The 15,110-nt window shown below is 40.7% G+C and overlaps 3 protein-coding genes across 3 annotated transcripts; 2 read left to right on the top strand and 1 right to left on the bottom strand.

Moving 5' to 3' along the window:
• Window positions 1-1,359: 1,359 nt before the first annotated feature.
• Window positions 1,360-4,827, bottom strand: chmp4c (charged multivesicular body protein 4C). The gene is made up of 5 exons (XM_084566249.1): window positions 4,462-4,827; window positions 3,261-3,438; window positions 2,885-2,993; window positions 2,515-2,641; window positions 1,360-2,141 (listed from the first exon to the last, which is right to left on the bottom strand). The coding sequence occupies exons 1-5, from the start codon at window positions 4,685-4,687 to the stop codon at window positions 2,080-2,082; spliced, it is 702 nt and encodes a 233-aa protein (XP_084422375.1). The 5' UTR covers window positions 4,688-4,827; the 3' UTR covers window positions 1,360-2,079.
• Window positions 4,828-5,251: 424 nt separating this feature from the next.
• zfand1 (zinc finger, AN1-type domain 1) lies at window positions 5,252-8,849 on the top strand. Its single transcript, XM_084565640.1, has 8 exons — window positions 5,252-5,345; window positions 5,840-5,882; window positions 6,950-6,989; window positions 7,115-7,242; window positions 7,367-7,458; window positions 7,641-7,759; window positions 7,926-8,081; window positions 8,610-8,849. The coding sequence occupies exons 1-8, from the start codon at window positions 5,291-5,293 to the stop codon at window positions 8,784-8,786; spliced, it is 810 nt and encodes a 269-aa protein (XP_084421766.1). The 5' UTR covers window positions 5,252-5,290; the 3' UTR covers window positions 8,787-8,849.
• A 683-nt stretch (window positions 8,850-9,532) lies between these two features.
• On the top strand, window positions 9,533-14,632 carry maf1b (MAF1 homolog, negative regulator of RNA polymerase III b). The gene is made up of 8 exons (XM_084566134.1): window positions 9,533-10,087; window positions 10,465-10,549; window positions 12,554-12,685; window positions 12,764-12,926; window positions 13,007-13,128; window positions 13,215-13,334; window positions 13,450-13,542; window positions 13,636-14,632. Exons 2-8 carry the CDS (start codon window positions 10,467-10,469, stop codon window positions 13,658-13,660), a joined length of 738 nt encoding a protein of 245 aa, XP_084422260.1. The 5' UTR covers window positions 9,533-10,087; window positions 10,465-10,466; the 3' UTR covers window positions 13,661-14,632.
• The last annotated feature ends 478 nt before the right edge of the window (window positions 14,633-15,110 follow it).

Below are 15,110 nucleotides of genomic sequence, written 5' to 3'. Positions count from 1 at the left end.
CGACTAAACCGAAAACTGCCAAAAAACTCAGTACTGTACAAGATGAGAAATGATAAGCCTTTATTTATCCCAAATAGGGGATATTTGCAGTGTTGTCTAATTTTTGTACAGCTTAAAATGAGTATGACTTTTGTCTAAAAAGGCATCAGGACTTGTAGAGTTTTTTGAGAAGAAGTTTCAGAATCAGAATACTTTATTAATCCTTCTAGGAATTTTTTTTTGTTGCTGTTGCTCCCATAAAGTGACAGTTGCTAGTTGACAGAGCAAATACAATAGAATAAAAGTAGTACAAAATATATAAAAAATTAAAGTAAGATGCATTCAAAAAAGAAAATGAAACAATATTGCACAAGTATTCACAATATACAGAGGTAAAAGATTGCAAATAAATAAATTAAAAGCATCTGAAGTGTTAATAGTGTTAAAAGTGACTAACACTCAGCGGGAGGAGTTATAAAGTTTGATGGCCACAGGCAGGAACGACCTTCTGTGGCATTTTGTGTTGCATTTGGGTAGAAAGGTACTCCTTAGACTGGCCAGTGTGTTGTGGAGTGGGTGAGATGAGTTGTCCAGGATGGTTTCACCTCTCATCCGAGTAGCTTCTTCAGTTCTAAGGGACTGGTGGGAAGTTTGAAGTTTAAATAGGAAACTCTGTGGGTAACAGAAACTAGATTGATGTGTAAACAACCAGAAACTGGTGCAGCTCATTTCCATTAACCATTAACGTTTAGATATACTTACCTATCGTTGAGGGGGGACTGTTTGTCCCTGTCCTCCTCACTATGAATGGTGGTGTGAATGGGACTGAAACTTCTTGGGGACCAAAGTTAAAACTGTATTGTAAATTGATGGCAGGCTAAATCTCAGTACAACTCCTCTGTTTAGAGAAATTTTTTCCAATCTGACATAGACGGCTTCCTTTACTCCTCTTTCAAACCATCGTGTCCTTTGTCCCTCAGGTGTAGGTGGACAGCTGATTCGTTCCCCAATGAGCTGGCTCTCCTGTGTTGGTACATACGTTTGTGGATGGGTTATTTAGTTTCTCCATTGTACAAGTCTGTACAATCTTCACGGCACTGAACAGCGTACACCACATTACTCTGTTTCTGCATGGGTATTTAGGGCGGACCTAAAGACCTACAGACTTTTTTCTTATGACATCTCAGATGTTTCAAGTAGTTATTTTCTGAGTGCAGCCCTTTATTAATAACCAGCTTTCACTTATGGCTCAGCTCTGGATAGTACAAATAAACTCTGTAATAAGGCAAAACAGTTAACAACCATTGTAACGTACATGTATCCTTCAGTTATCACTTAGCTTGCTAGTACAGTATAGACGTATTAATATAAAGTAATTCACTGGCATTCTGTTAAAACACGGGTCTATCACTGTTGGTTTACATAGCTATTCTGTACATTTGCATGCTTCTCAGTTAAAACTAAGAACCAGTGCCTTTATATGGACCTGTCATGGGCGAGCTTTGAACATTTAAATATAGAGGAAATCAAAAATGAGAATATTCACAGCCTAAAACCTGCATGTAACTACAATAATATGAAACACAAAAAGCAAACTGTGGCATGATAATATATAATAAGAAAAGCAGTAAACCAATAGCGTGAAACAACACATAGGACTGTTTTATTGATGAACAGGAGTAAAGCAATATATTAACAACTTTAATGCAAAATTTGAAATTATTTACAGCTTCATAAAATACCGTTCTGTCTCTATGAGATCAGTCGTATCCTTGTTACACTTCCAGTGGGCCTTGAAAAGTAGCGCATCCTGTACAGACCAGTAATGAAGAATGATTCATCTAAAAATAAAGAAAATAAAAGGCACAAGGGAACATAAATCTGAAAAAAAACAATTTTTTGATTCCTTCACTTATAATTTATTGATAAACATAACCAGTAATTTGACATTACAAGCTGATAAGCAGAACATTTTATTTAAAAAAATGATAATGTACAATAACCTTCATTTTCCCAAAACCTTACAAAAACTTTAGACAGTTCTGTGTGATAATTCTCCATCTTCTCCAATCTCCAAGCTCATTTTCAATCTTAATGCACTTAAGTTGCCCACGATGCCAGCATACGCATGTCGTCATCTTCTTCAGCCCTTTTCTTGGTCGCTGTAAAAAGACAAAGAGAGACAGAAAATGTTAACAATCAATGCTGTCATATTATGTCACTTATTAACAGTTATTAAGGTTGCAGCTACTTAGTAATTTTATTATTTTATTCAGGAACTGACAATTTATCTTAAAATATGTGATATTAAGATCAACCACAATACCTTCCTGTCATTAAAAAATATATATAATGGGTATGCATCTTTCACAATGTCTACATTTTAAATGATGCAAACTGTGCATTAAATAAAGATAAATTAAATAAAGATAAAAATAAGCAGAAAATGGTGTTTTAATTGACTATTATTAACTGCGGTATTTGGTATCTTGTGTGCTTTAATGTTTTAGGTCCATGCAGCGTTTATTGGCTTACTTGTGCGGTGACTGGGCCGAGATGAGGGCAGTTTGGAGCTGGGAACGCTCGGTAGTCCGCCCATACTCTTCATGCTGTCCTCGAGGTCCTGCTGCTCCAGCTCCTCCAGCTCTGCCAGCAGCTCATCCTAACAAAACAATAAACAGGAGAGAGATTAGCAGGTGACACGCAGGAAGTGCCAAACATATTTCAAAATCTGTGCCAGGAAAAACAAAAAGAAAGAAAGAAAGAAAGCCACAAAATTAAAGATGAATAAAAATTATCAAGATAAGATAAGATAGGACTTTATTCATCCCCGTGGGGAAATTAGGGTGTTACAGCGGCAGGAAACAACAGTGCAAGATGCAAAAAGATACAAAAAAATATCAACCTCATCAAACGTCTCGCCGAAAGGCCTTGAGATGGCTTCACTGATCTCCTGGGCCACGTCCTGCTGCTCTGTGATATCCTGCATCAGATCGTCTATCTTGTCAACGTCCCTGAGGTAGAAGAAAGAACGATAAAATAGATTTAAGATTACAGCAAAGGTTTGCGTTTTTTTCCTTATCTACCGAAACCATAGTCTTTTTTTTTTCTTACATGCTATTAAAAAAAATTTCATCAGGGTTACAGCTACAGTTTAGAATGATTTATTATCAGTTATTAATCATTTTGCCAATCCAATAGGAAATATATCTACATATATGAACCCAATCCGGCCTTGATTTTTAGGAGAAAGTAAAAAAAGGTTTCAAACAGCTTCTTACATGTTCTCGTGGACCTTCTTCATGGCCTTGGCAGCATAGCCCATATTCTTCAGCACCTCCGTGTTGGTGTGCGAGTTCTCCAGAGCTTCTCTCTGAAACTCGATGGTGGACAGCGTGCCGTCGATCTGGGTCAGCTGCTGCTCCAAGCGCTTCTTCTTCTTCAAGGCCTGCAGGGCAGCTGATACAAAAGGTTGCAGAAGTGACCGGTGTGCATTTCTTTCCGAATTAGACATCTTTTCTCATCTGGACGACAAGCGCTGGGCGTGCACATACAGAAGATAAACAGTTCCTCCCTTTTCATGGTGATGTTTATTTTTAGTCTAATCCAACAAGCAACGCAGCCAAGAAAACACCTCACACTGGGGAGCACAGTGGCTTCCTTGCACAGAGAGTGAAACTTTCTAGTTAAATTAAATGCTACCCTTTTTGTTACAAATTGGACTCTCTGTTGTTGCTCACTGGAATAAACCTTAAAAACAACCACCGTAGGTCACTAATCTTATAGCTAGGGGCCTCAAACCCCTTTCGGCAGATCTTTCAGTGTGGATGCTGACATCTACAACCTGTAGACAAGGCGTTTGTTAAAACAGGTCTGTATTATGGAAATGCAGGTCTAAAAGTGTATAAGCGACAAATACATGAAATAATAAGTTTTTGTGTGTTACGGTTGCATTGTATTTAATTAAAGTTCCCATAAACCCCATTTTCCTTACAGACGAGTACTTCACATGCTACCCCAGTAATTTTACATGTTAGCCTGAAATTTGGTACATTTGTGGTCACAAAGATTGAAACCAGGAAATGTAAAAGAGTGTTAAAGTTCACAAAAAAAGTATGTTCACAGTAAAACAGGGAAAAAAAATACATATTTGTCTTCCAAAAGAAGAATATTCAGTGTCCTACACTTTATTCAACCATTAAATTTACTGGTACAAGTGTCCTTTTCACTTCAAGCCAGCAGCTACTCGTCTGTGTTGTTTACATGAGAAATTACTGAGCAATAAATAGAGGTATGGAAAAAATAAAATGGAAACAATCCCGACATGAAATATGCAAAATATGTTTAGTTGATTTTTCAAATACTTCTGATGAGTTTTATCTTTAAGTTCCACTGCACAAGATAAAAAGTAAACTCTATCAGTGCCCTTTGGCTCGGAGAAACAGGTGCATGTATTCCTCAGACTAATAAAAACAAACATACCCTTCTTATTTTTTGTGCCATGTCTCTTGGCTGTCGCTAGTTCTTGCTCTATCCTTTTTTCCAGGTACTCCTGTTTCTTCGTCAACATTTCCTCCGTTTCCCGGAGTCTGTGGATGGCCTCCTGCGGTGAAGGCCCTCCCTTCGACCGGTGGTGTTTGGACTTTGACGAGCTCGAAGAGCCCGAGCTGCTAGAGCTGCCCTTGAAAAGTTTCGAGATTTTGCTCATTTTTTAGCAGCTTTTAAAATAAGCTGCGCGGAAAACAAAAAAAGCAAAGTTCCTCCGTCAAGGTCCGAAGACAACCGTCCAACTTCAGCGTTTCTACGGGCGGGTGTGTTGAGAGCAGATTTTCCAGCTCGACGGCTTTGTGCTTTCAGTTCAAACCAGCCAGTGAACGCACCTTTCACCACACCTGTCCTCTCACTATTACCTGCGTGACGTCTGGATACCAAACGCCCTGCCAGGCCTCTCTTTGTGCTTAAGACAATAAACGAATAAAGTTTTTCAGTCATTTGTCAAATTGCAGCAGCGTTTAAACTTGCAATTTCTATGTTTATTTTGTCAAAATAGCCGTGTTGATAAAACGTAAAAACGTGTAAACTTGTAGCTGATGAAAAAGTTATAAAAAAATAAATCAAAATAAACAAACTTAGATAACTTAGAAGTTGAGAAAATATCATCACACATACAAACAGTTTAAAGCAATGCAAGAAAATATATAATGTTAAAAAATAATAATAATAATAATAATAATAATAAATCTGAGTCACGTGACTTCAGTTTGGGGGTCAAAGTTCGTGTTGACATGATCCGCACACTCACGGCTAGCTAATGGCTGAATTAAACATTGGGAAACATTGTCAGATCGATTCCTGCCATCAGAAAGGTCTGCAATTTCATCTTTCATCTTATAATAAGCAAAGACATTGACGAGCGACATTATTCTGCGTTTTTTTTTTCCTAATAACGAGCTCGCAGGTTCTCTTTTTAGCATAGTTAGCCTGTCAGCTAGCTGGTAGACGTTAGCTTCTTTTGACTGTTAGCTCGCTGCGTTAGCTAGCAAGCTAATCATTAACTGCAAAGACCTTGTGTGCCATTACACTTATCATTAGATAAAACCGGACGACTTCTCACGTAGATAGCATATAAACCAGGATGTGAGTATGTGTTAAGATAGATAAAAAAAGAAAGTGAATTGAATTGAATGAAAGTAATAGCTGCATGTGCCAACAGCACTGAGTAACTGTATTATTATTATAACTGCTGTTTAGTAGTTGATCTGTCATTGTGAATCTTAATAAAGAGTTTAGACAAGTAAAGAAACTTGGAGGTGTGTAGTTTGTTGCTGAATCATTTCATACTCTGACATTTTTCTTACAGATTTTCTTCCATTTGTTTGTGATTCTTGCAGTGGTGTTTTCTGGTAAGAAACACAGCTACTAAACATGTCCTGACCCTTCACTCAAATTAATGTAATATGTAATCTACATTGTAAAAAAATAGTAAATTAAAGATTCATCTGCAAGGTACTGGAACCTGGTTGATATCTGAGCACGGCTAACGTTTATTCAGTTCAATTCAGTTTTATTTATGTGGTGTAAATAACAATACGAATCGTTCCACAGGTTACTGACTGATGTCTCATTACAAGTATGGTAGACAGTGCCTATAAATAATCACTTCTTTGGCTTTTATTGCTTTTATAAATAGAAAATAACAACTTTTTGACAAAAAAGAAAAAAAAATGTCTACTGTGAAGGTGAAAATAGATTTCTACAGAGTAATGTCAGTGAATTAAAAATTGTGTGGATAGGTCTCAGTCAGGCCTGCACATCTGGACTATGCAGTTTTTATTCTATTATTCTTTGTAAAACTGTGAGCCAAAAAGCCTAATAATAATAATTCATCACATATCACAGAGCTTTAACCAAATGCAAACTGGTCTAATTAAAAATACTTGTCTATGTTGTTCCAAAAAATCAATAATCTGCCTATATACAATATTATCAGGACATTCAAACTTAAAATTTGATATTGAGATCAGCAACAGATAGTTAACATAAAATACAACTCATTTTTGTAATTGAACTCTTACTGTTATTGTAGTTCAGACAAAACTACAGAATACTTTTTTTTTTTTTTTGAGTATTTATTATTTTTTGTCTTTTGTGAAACATTAAACGTCTCTGCGAGGAGGTATCACGTTGGGATTTAGAATGCTATGATGGGCATTTAAAGTTTTCCTGATATTTTATAAACCAGCTTATTGAGAAATTATTTTTCTGATTAACTTATAAAATAAACTTTAGTCGCAGCACATTTGTTCTGAAATACTACAAGTAAAGCATGAAGGAGTTTAAACAAGAAATACTCTTCAGTACAGTGTGCACAGTGAGCAAATATAGTGCATTGCTTAACTCAGATCAGTCCAGATGTACTTATCATGTCCCTCATAAGGAAGCATTTTGTTTTTTCTTTTGTCTCTTACAGCCTTGGACACAGAACCAGAGAAGCCCACTCGTGTCCAGAGGTAGGCCAACATGTGCTTAATGTCTTTTTTTTGATAAGATTAGAAACACTACTTGTATATATTCCTCCATTATTTTATTGAGAGATTGTCTCTGTGGTTTTTGCTCATGACCATTTACTTTTTAGGAGCTGGTAAAAAGGGAATCCCGGCCTGCGGGCGGCAGTACTAGTTATCCATGTTCATTTGAAGACTGCAAGGGGAAAGAATTGTTACCGGTGATATGTCCGCAGTGTGAAAAACATTTCTGTTTAGCGTAGGTTTACCTTTTTTTCCTCTTTTTCGTTACCATCTTTGTTGAGCTGTGCTGTGCTTGTATAGTATGTTACTATTTCACCAGTGAAACAGATAAACTGTATTTCCTCTGTTTTGCTTTACAGCCATCGTCATCAAGATGATCACAACTGCGAGAAGCTGGAGGTCCAAAAACCTCGAATGGCCGCCACCAAAGAGCTGGTGCAGAAGATTGTGGGTCAGTACAGTAGTTTATACAGTATCTTGACGAACTGCCAACAGACAGAATTCCTTCTGTCATTCCTTGTTTGGCCACATGGGATCAGTATGCAACAACATGTTTCTGTCCTAAGTATTGTACACCTGTTTAACCTACTTACATGTGAATTATGTTTGTGTTTCTCTCTTGTGACTGCTCAGGGTCAAAGGATGGATCCAAAAGTAAAGGGCGCAGAGGAGCAAAGAACAGTGCAACTGCAGCTAAAGTAGCACTCATGAAACTCAAGTTGCATGCTGCAGGAGACAAGGGACTCCCGCAGGTAACCCCCACCCAGCTGTCATGGCCTTTATACTAACTCTTAATTATTATAAAATAATATAATATAAAATAATGCTTTTCGTAGTAATGTAAGCATATGTAGCACGTCACCTGTTATGGACCTTTATGATTTTGTCTTACCATTTGTCTTTTTTTGGGCTTTCCAGACGGAGAGAACATATTTTCAGGTGTATCTTCCTAAAGAGGCCAAAGACTCCAGCCAGCCCATGTTCTTCTGTTCCAAGTGGAGTGTGGGTAAAGTGGTGGATTATGCAGCGTCTCTTGCCAGCCTCAAGAACAACAATAATGTTCTGACAGCTAAGGTAACGGGCAGCAAAAGAGGGGAGATGAGTTAACGATCACAGTAAACACCATAAGCGTATTTACAACATATATTTAAGTTCATCTGCTAACCCCCCCCCCTCTCTATATGTCCTTCTTTCTTTTACCTGCTTAAAATATGTTAAAATACAAGAGCTGTCAATAGTAGAGCTCTACTGTTTGCAAACACTTTCACCCACATCAAAAAGAGAGACCTCTGCTGACAGGAAGCTGGGTTAACCAGTTTTGCATTGCGATGTTTGCTCTGGGGACAAGCTGTGACTGTAGTATGAGCACCAAATAATGTTGCAGTGCCTGCTTCCTCTTTTTGTATTTTCTTCATGTAGTTTGTTGACAGTAATGTGTAAAAGTCATAGTGACGGTGTCCTCATGAACCAGGCTCATCTGCTTCCTCCTGAAAATCATGTAGTAGTTATTATAAGTAAAGTAAAGTTCAAATATAGCATAATTTATATATATATATATATATATATATATATATCTTAACAATTTGTCCTCTCCCCTTACAGAAGCTGCGGCTATGCCATCCTCAGACGGGTGAGGCTCTCCGGATGGATGACACCCTGCTCTCTCTGCTGTCTCACCCAGAATCTCCCCTGTATAACGGGGGTAATGTGATACTGGAGTACCTGGACAATGAGTGCACAGGCCTGGAGGACGTTTCTGTCTATATTGCACAGTCTTGACCAATCAATTCCATGTTCTGCTTGGATGATTTCAGTGTGAATTTGTATTTATGTCAATAAAATTCAGTCTTTCTAATTGTTTGTGTTGGATTATGCAAGTTGGTGGTACATACAGAGCAACACAGCATCCTGAGCCATGTATTGTATCACTATATATTCAAGAATTGTTGCTGATTCATAATAGTGGTCGACCCAGGTGGGACTTGAACCCACAATCCCCAGCTCCGGAGGCTGATGCCTTATCCATTAGGCCACTGGGCCACTTTGACAGTATTATTTTATTTTATTCACAGCATACATACTACTGCTATACACTTTAACAATAACTAGATAGATAGGTACAAAGGTACTTTGCTGTTGCAATTCCAAGCTAACTGAACCAATAAAAATCTGGAGAAATTTGGGAGTAATCACAATATTGGACCAATTAATAAGAAGTAAAATAAAACTAGTAATAATACTTTTTTTCCCCCAAAAAAGAGGCTCATACATTTATTATTAGTAATGGTTAGGTGACTGTCAGTGAGCTGTAAATATAAATATCTCAAATATACATAAAAATAATTAAATGTCCTTGTTTTAAACAGTTGAGGTGTCTGGTTACAGAGGGCTGCTGAGAAGATTTAACCAATCATTACCGTTATCATTTAGATTGACAAGTGCCAACAGCCAATCAGGAGAGAGGATAAATAGCGGTGGGCGGACCCACCAGCTAAGAGGTATATAAATGAAAAGGGGCTGGGCTTCACCGTACAGTAGATTCCGTTGTTTTCATGAGAATAGATGCGTTGATGTAGTGTTGATCGACGATTTGCTCCAATCTTAAACCGTTATTTTATATTGATAGTCCAAGTAGCTCGTTGCTGCTTCTCTGATCGAGTCGCTCTGAAAACGGCGACTTGATCCAGCTAATACAGATCGCTTTGTGAAATCAGGTCGAAAGGGATGCCGCTACAGACAGACTCCGACGGACGCCAACAGTCTCTGGATTTAATCTCATCGCATTTAATCGGGAAGAGCAGCTTTTCTATAAATTTAAAAGGCCTCAGAATAAGCCACCCTCGACCGAGTGCTTTTGTAAGATGCTTAAGCTCAAGTGCGAATTAATATCTCGGCTGTGAAGCGACGGTAGGAGCGTCAACTGTCAGAAAGCTAACGGCTAACTCGGCTAGCTGGTCAACACAACAAAGCGCAGCTCGCTAATCTCTGGTAAACTGCTCGGTGAAGAGGCCGGGTGTCTAAAGATACAGCCCACCGAGTGACTTCCGAACCCGCTGGTTTCTGTCTGAAAATATTGCTCGGTGAGTAAATTGTGTCTGAACCAGGAAGACGATTCGTCAACTTGGTTTGAGGAAGGTGGGGGAGGGGTGGTAGTTTCTGTTAGAGGGGGGGGGAATTATGTTTTGGTGTAAAATGTGTCCTCAGGGGGCGCTGTAGCCCCACAATTAATCATATTTACCCCACTGTTTATCTGTCTGCTGCTAGTTTTATTACCTCTTTACTGACTTTATACGGTTGTAGTAACACATGCCTTCAGCTAACGTGTTTAAATACTAAGTAACACCTCATTTACAAGATGTTTACCTAGTATGGAGGCATTTCAAGGTTGATAAAATACCACTCAGGCTCTAATGTGACTTTTAGCTGAATGTATTTTTGTTTGGTCTTTTGCCGACAGCAATGAAACTGTTGGAAAACTCCAGCTTTGAAGCCCTCAGCTCCAGGCTGTGCGTTGAGACGGGGGAGTCTCGCATCCTTGGCAGGTGAGCGTCTAAAAACCCTACATCACAACATCTCTTCATGTTTATTGTCTTTTTTTTTTAAAACAGGAATTCAGAGTCATCTTCATACCAGCTAATAGGAAGATGTTTGGGTGCGTGTTGTGAAGATCTGCTGCACTTGAACGCCACAGGACATGTTCAGGCATGATTTATTTTTTTGACAGTGCATCCATCCTGAGTGATCAGATTGCAAGTGGCCAGCTTTAAATACAGGTGTGAACAAACCTGTGAGGATTCATCGAGGACGCACTCGCGATCCGATCGCTTGGGACGTGACCTGGGCCGCTTGTGACCAAATTTCTTTAGTAACCAATGTGCCTAATCAGCTCGCACCATCTTGCGTAACGTCCAGTGCACACAGGCAACAAAAAGTGATCCATTAGTTTCGGTAGCTATTAAAATGTCCCCTAAACCTGTCATTGTTTTATTATAGGTAGTGGTTTGAGATTTTATTTCCACACACATTTACACGTTTATGATCCAGTCTCTCAGGACTCCAGATACCAGCTCTGAACAGACTTGAGCTGTAGCACTTTTAAAAACACTCGCGACACATCAGGCCGCCTCTGGAGATGAATTTGTCTTAATAGTTTTAGTGGCTCTTATGCCGAAGTCGAAGCGCAAAGAGGCTTGGCAGGTTCAGAGATCACAGACGCTGTCGTAAAACGGGGTAGTAGAGCAAACTATCTGCATGTTACGCAATCTCACGATAACACATTTCCTCACTGGAGGGTCTACTTTCAGAGCCTGCGCTGAAAGTTAATAGATAACTGACGGGACCTGTTTGTGCCCGAACACACCGTTGAGTATTAGTGCGCTTTAGGTTATGTAAAGCTTTTAGTGTGGCCTGCGGATACAGTGACAGTGTTGTTACATAAAGGGCGGTGGGTTGTGGAGCTATGCGGCCCGGTCTGAGTGCAGGGTTTGGAGTGTGGGAGGTGAAACTGAGCTCAAGCGCTGGTTGTGACCCAGAGTGACGCAGATCACGGTGTCCTCTCACACCGCTCTGTGGTTATTTTGGAGGCTGCTGTGAAGCGTTGTTGGCTCGTACTGCGTGTAGATATACGGGTACATAGTGATACTGTGTGATGGCTGCTTAGTGGATTAGAGAGACGGGACCGTGGCTAAGAACTCGCTTACCAGACTTTTGTTGTTTCCTGCACACACACGTTAAATAGCAGTGTTTATTCATTAGTATTTAAAAGTATTGGATGCAGAAATAGATCAACACAGAAACACAAATATGTAAAATTAGAGTTGTGTACCGGTGTAAAAATAATTTTGTGTGCAGTGTCCCTACAGCGATCCGGTTCCCCCCACAGTGTTTTGTCGGCAGCTCAGCTGTGTTGGGTGTGAAATACCGGAGAAGCGGCTATTTCCACCAAGGCGTCCTCTGGTGCCCCTAAAATTAGACCGCCACGGTCAGCCAGGGTCTCGATAGTTAGCCCGTCCTAGGTTACACAGCGTTTGCTCTTGCGTAACCTCTTGGTTGGTAGGGGGAAAGTAAACAACTGCACACCAGCCTGTTCCACTAGGATGACAGTATCAGTGGCGTCTGACCTAGAAACATGAAGGAGCACGCAGGAAATGTCAGACTCGTCAGGTGTTGGAGCAGATATGGCCTCCAGTGGAAAGACGTGTGCTGTCTTATGTGTTGTTTGCCTTGCAGTGAGGTTTTTGGCATCACTGCCCCTTTTATTCCCTTCAGTTGAAGAAATGTTTGTCACATAATCATACTTGTTGAAGTAATTGTTTCCTGCAGCTGTAATACTCGTGTTGTTTGAAAAGAAAGAGGTTTGACGTGGTCTAAACTATCAGAAATGAACATTCCCCGCCCGGTGTGGCTCTGATTGGTTATGTAATGGTTTGTTTAAAGCCTCACAGACTATTTAGTGTCATTTTAAAAGGTTCAGCCAACATTTGTACTCAGCTTAGACTCTGCCATAATTGTGTTTACATGTTGACTCCCCCCCCCCCCCCCCCCAGGATCGAGAGCTACTCCTGTAAGATGGCAGGAGACGATAAACACATGTTCAAGCAGTTCTGCCAGGAGGGGGAGCCGCACGTCCTGGAGGCCCTCTCCCCCCCTCAGTCCGCCAGCGCCACCAGCCCTTCACAGTGAGTACCGGCGTCCGGCGCAAGTCTGGAATTAACACGCAGGACTGTTTTTCGTTAATCCTTGCTCGTCTGGTTCAGGCTGGGGAAGAGCAGCGAGGACGGAGAAAACCCTCTGAGTGACAAGTGTTGCAGGAAGACTCTTTTCTACCTCATCACCACGCTCAACGAGTCCTTCAGGCCCGACTACGACTTCAGCGCGGCGCGGGCCCACGAGTTCAGCCGAGAGCCCAGCCTCAACTGGGTCAGTGTGTCGCTCCACGGCAGAGTCCGGCCTCTGGTCCGGAAAAGAACGCGCAATAATTTGACTTGATTTCTCTCCAGGTGGCAAACGCGGTGAACAGCAGCTTGTTCTCGGCCGTGGGGGAGGACTTCAACTCTCTCGGGCCCGAGCTGTGGAACGCCATCGACCAGGAGATCAACCTGCAGGGCTGTGACATTTACAGGTATGTGCTGAGCTGATTTACTCGGCAGCAAATTGCTTGTGGTGTTGAGTAAAAGGTTAAATTTTAATTTTAACTTCTGTCCATAGCTACAACCCAGATCTGGACTCCGACCCTTTTGGAGAAGAGGGGAGCCTTTGGTCCTTTAACTACTTCTTCTACAACAAGAAGCTGAAGAGGATTGTATTCTTCACGTGTCGCTCCGTCAGGTCAGCAGCGTCAACGCGGAGACTAGTTTAGAATTTGTTATATACTCAGTATTTAAACTGGTGAATTTGTTGTTTGTTGATCTGAAAGTAACATCTGATAACTTGATGTCTGCAGTGTTTTGAGTGGCTATGGACGTGGTTGCCTCGACAACGAGCTTGACATGGAGCTGGATGATGAAGAAGAAATGGATGGCTTCACTGAAGACAGGTTAGTTAGACTGCTTTCCTCACTTTAATGTATTTATTTACATTAATTATTTTGTGTAGGGATGTTAGTCACGTACTTGTTCTCTTTTCCCAGGTGCCCCAGGGCTCTGTGTGTGTAAGCGTTGGACACGCCGCGGCCAAAGAGCATCTAGGCTTTTCCTCCTCCCATTCTTTGCTCCATCTTCCTTTTTTTTTTTTCTTATTCTATTTGTGGGATGTTGCTGCCTCGTCCAAAGTCATTTTCACACTTTAGACTAATGCATGTCGGATGCCTGCGGGCGATGGTGCCGTGCGGTGCTGGACATTTTATGAAGACTCCCCCCCCGCGGTAACGCCTAAACCTTCGTTCGTTCGCTGGTTTGATTTTCAAAGACCCTGAGCTCCAAACAGCACACACATGGGCTTCTCCAAGTTTCCAAAGAGACCACCTCATGGACGCTTGGACGTGCGAGTTCGGTTTCTTGCAAATGATGTCACAAAGAGGAGCCCAGACAACACCAGCATCAGTTTATAATATTCCCCCATGCGGGACGGGGCTGGGTATATTTTAAAAAAAGAAAGAGAGAGACTGACGGATCAGCTGAGAGCTCATCTGTTCCCAATTGTTTGCTCCTTTTGTGTTGTTTCTTATTTTTCAATGTGTGACAGTAACGTTACTGTGAGAGCGTTTGTTTGACATCTAAAGACATTTATTACTGACACTGATTGAAGCGATGTCCTGTACTCAACAGACAGGAGCTGGTGGACAAGGAAGATTGTTCCTTGCGCCTGGGTTGCAGCTTAGAAAACATATCAGCTTTTATCAGACTATTATTTCATCGTCTAAATCCAGTATTTTTTTTTTTGTCCCATTAACATTATCCCTGAATGTTTGTCTTGCCAGTGTTTTTCTTTGCTCATTACCTCAGTGCAAAGGCTTAATTGAAAAGTGAATGTATAGTACAGTTTAGAGGAAAAACATCTTTTTAGTAGCTGAGAAGCTCCCCTTTCCGTTCCTTTAAAATTGGAGTTTTGTGTCTTTTATCAGCCGCTCTGTGCTTCGTTTGATCGACCAATATATTACAGATGTGAATAAACTGGTGTTTGGATCAGAGCAGTTTGGTTCTTGACTTTGATGAAAGCAATAAATCTCCTTTTCGGGGGCCCAAAACTTCAAAACAAACCTTTTTATTGAAAACAAAACTCAAGTACAGTACATGACGCAGACGAGACGCCACCACACAGTATATGATCAGTTCTCAAGGTAAAAGCTGTAAACCCTTTTAACGCTGCACAGAGTCCGGTGGCTTTGCGCTCCTTGGTCAACTTCCTGTTTGTTTGAAAGGAACCTCTGAGACCCAGAGACGCGGCCAAAATGGACGCCGGCTTTTTCATCGCCATTCAGACTCCAGGAAACTCATGCACCTCCCTCCTCCTAATTGGCCACTATGGACCTCGTAAAATGAATACGAGGTTTCAAAGTGACATGTGCATAGATCTGTTAGCAAGGGATTCTTATACCAGGGTTAAAAAAAATGGAAATGAGGGTAAAAATAATATTCAATTAAATGCATGCCGTCCTCCAGACAC

Source organism: Chelon labrosus, assembly GCF_963514085.1.
Source record: "Chelon labrosus genome assembly, chromosome: 18".
NCBI lineage: Eukaryota > Metazoa > Chordata > Actinopteri > Mugiliformes > Mugilidae > Chelon > Chelon labrosus.
This window is presented reverse-complemented; position numbering and strand designations above follow the sequence as displayed.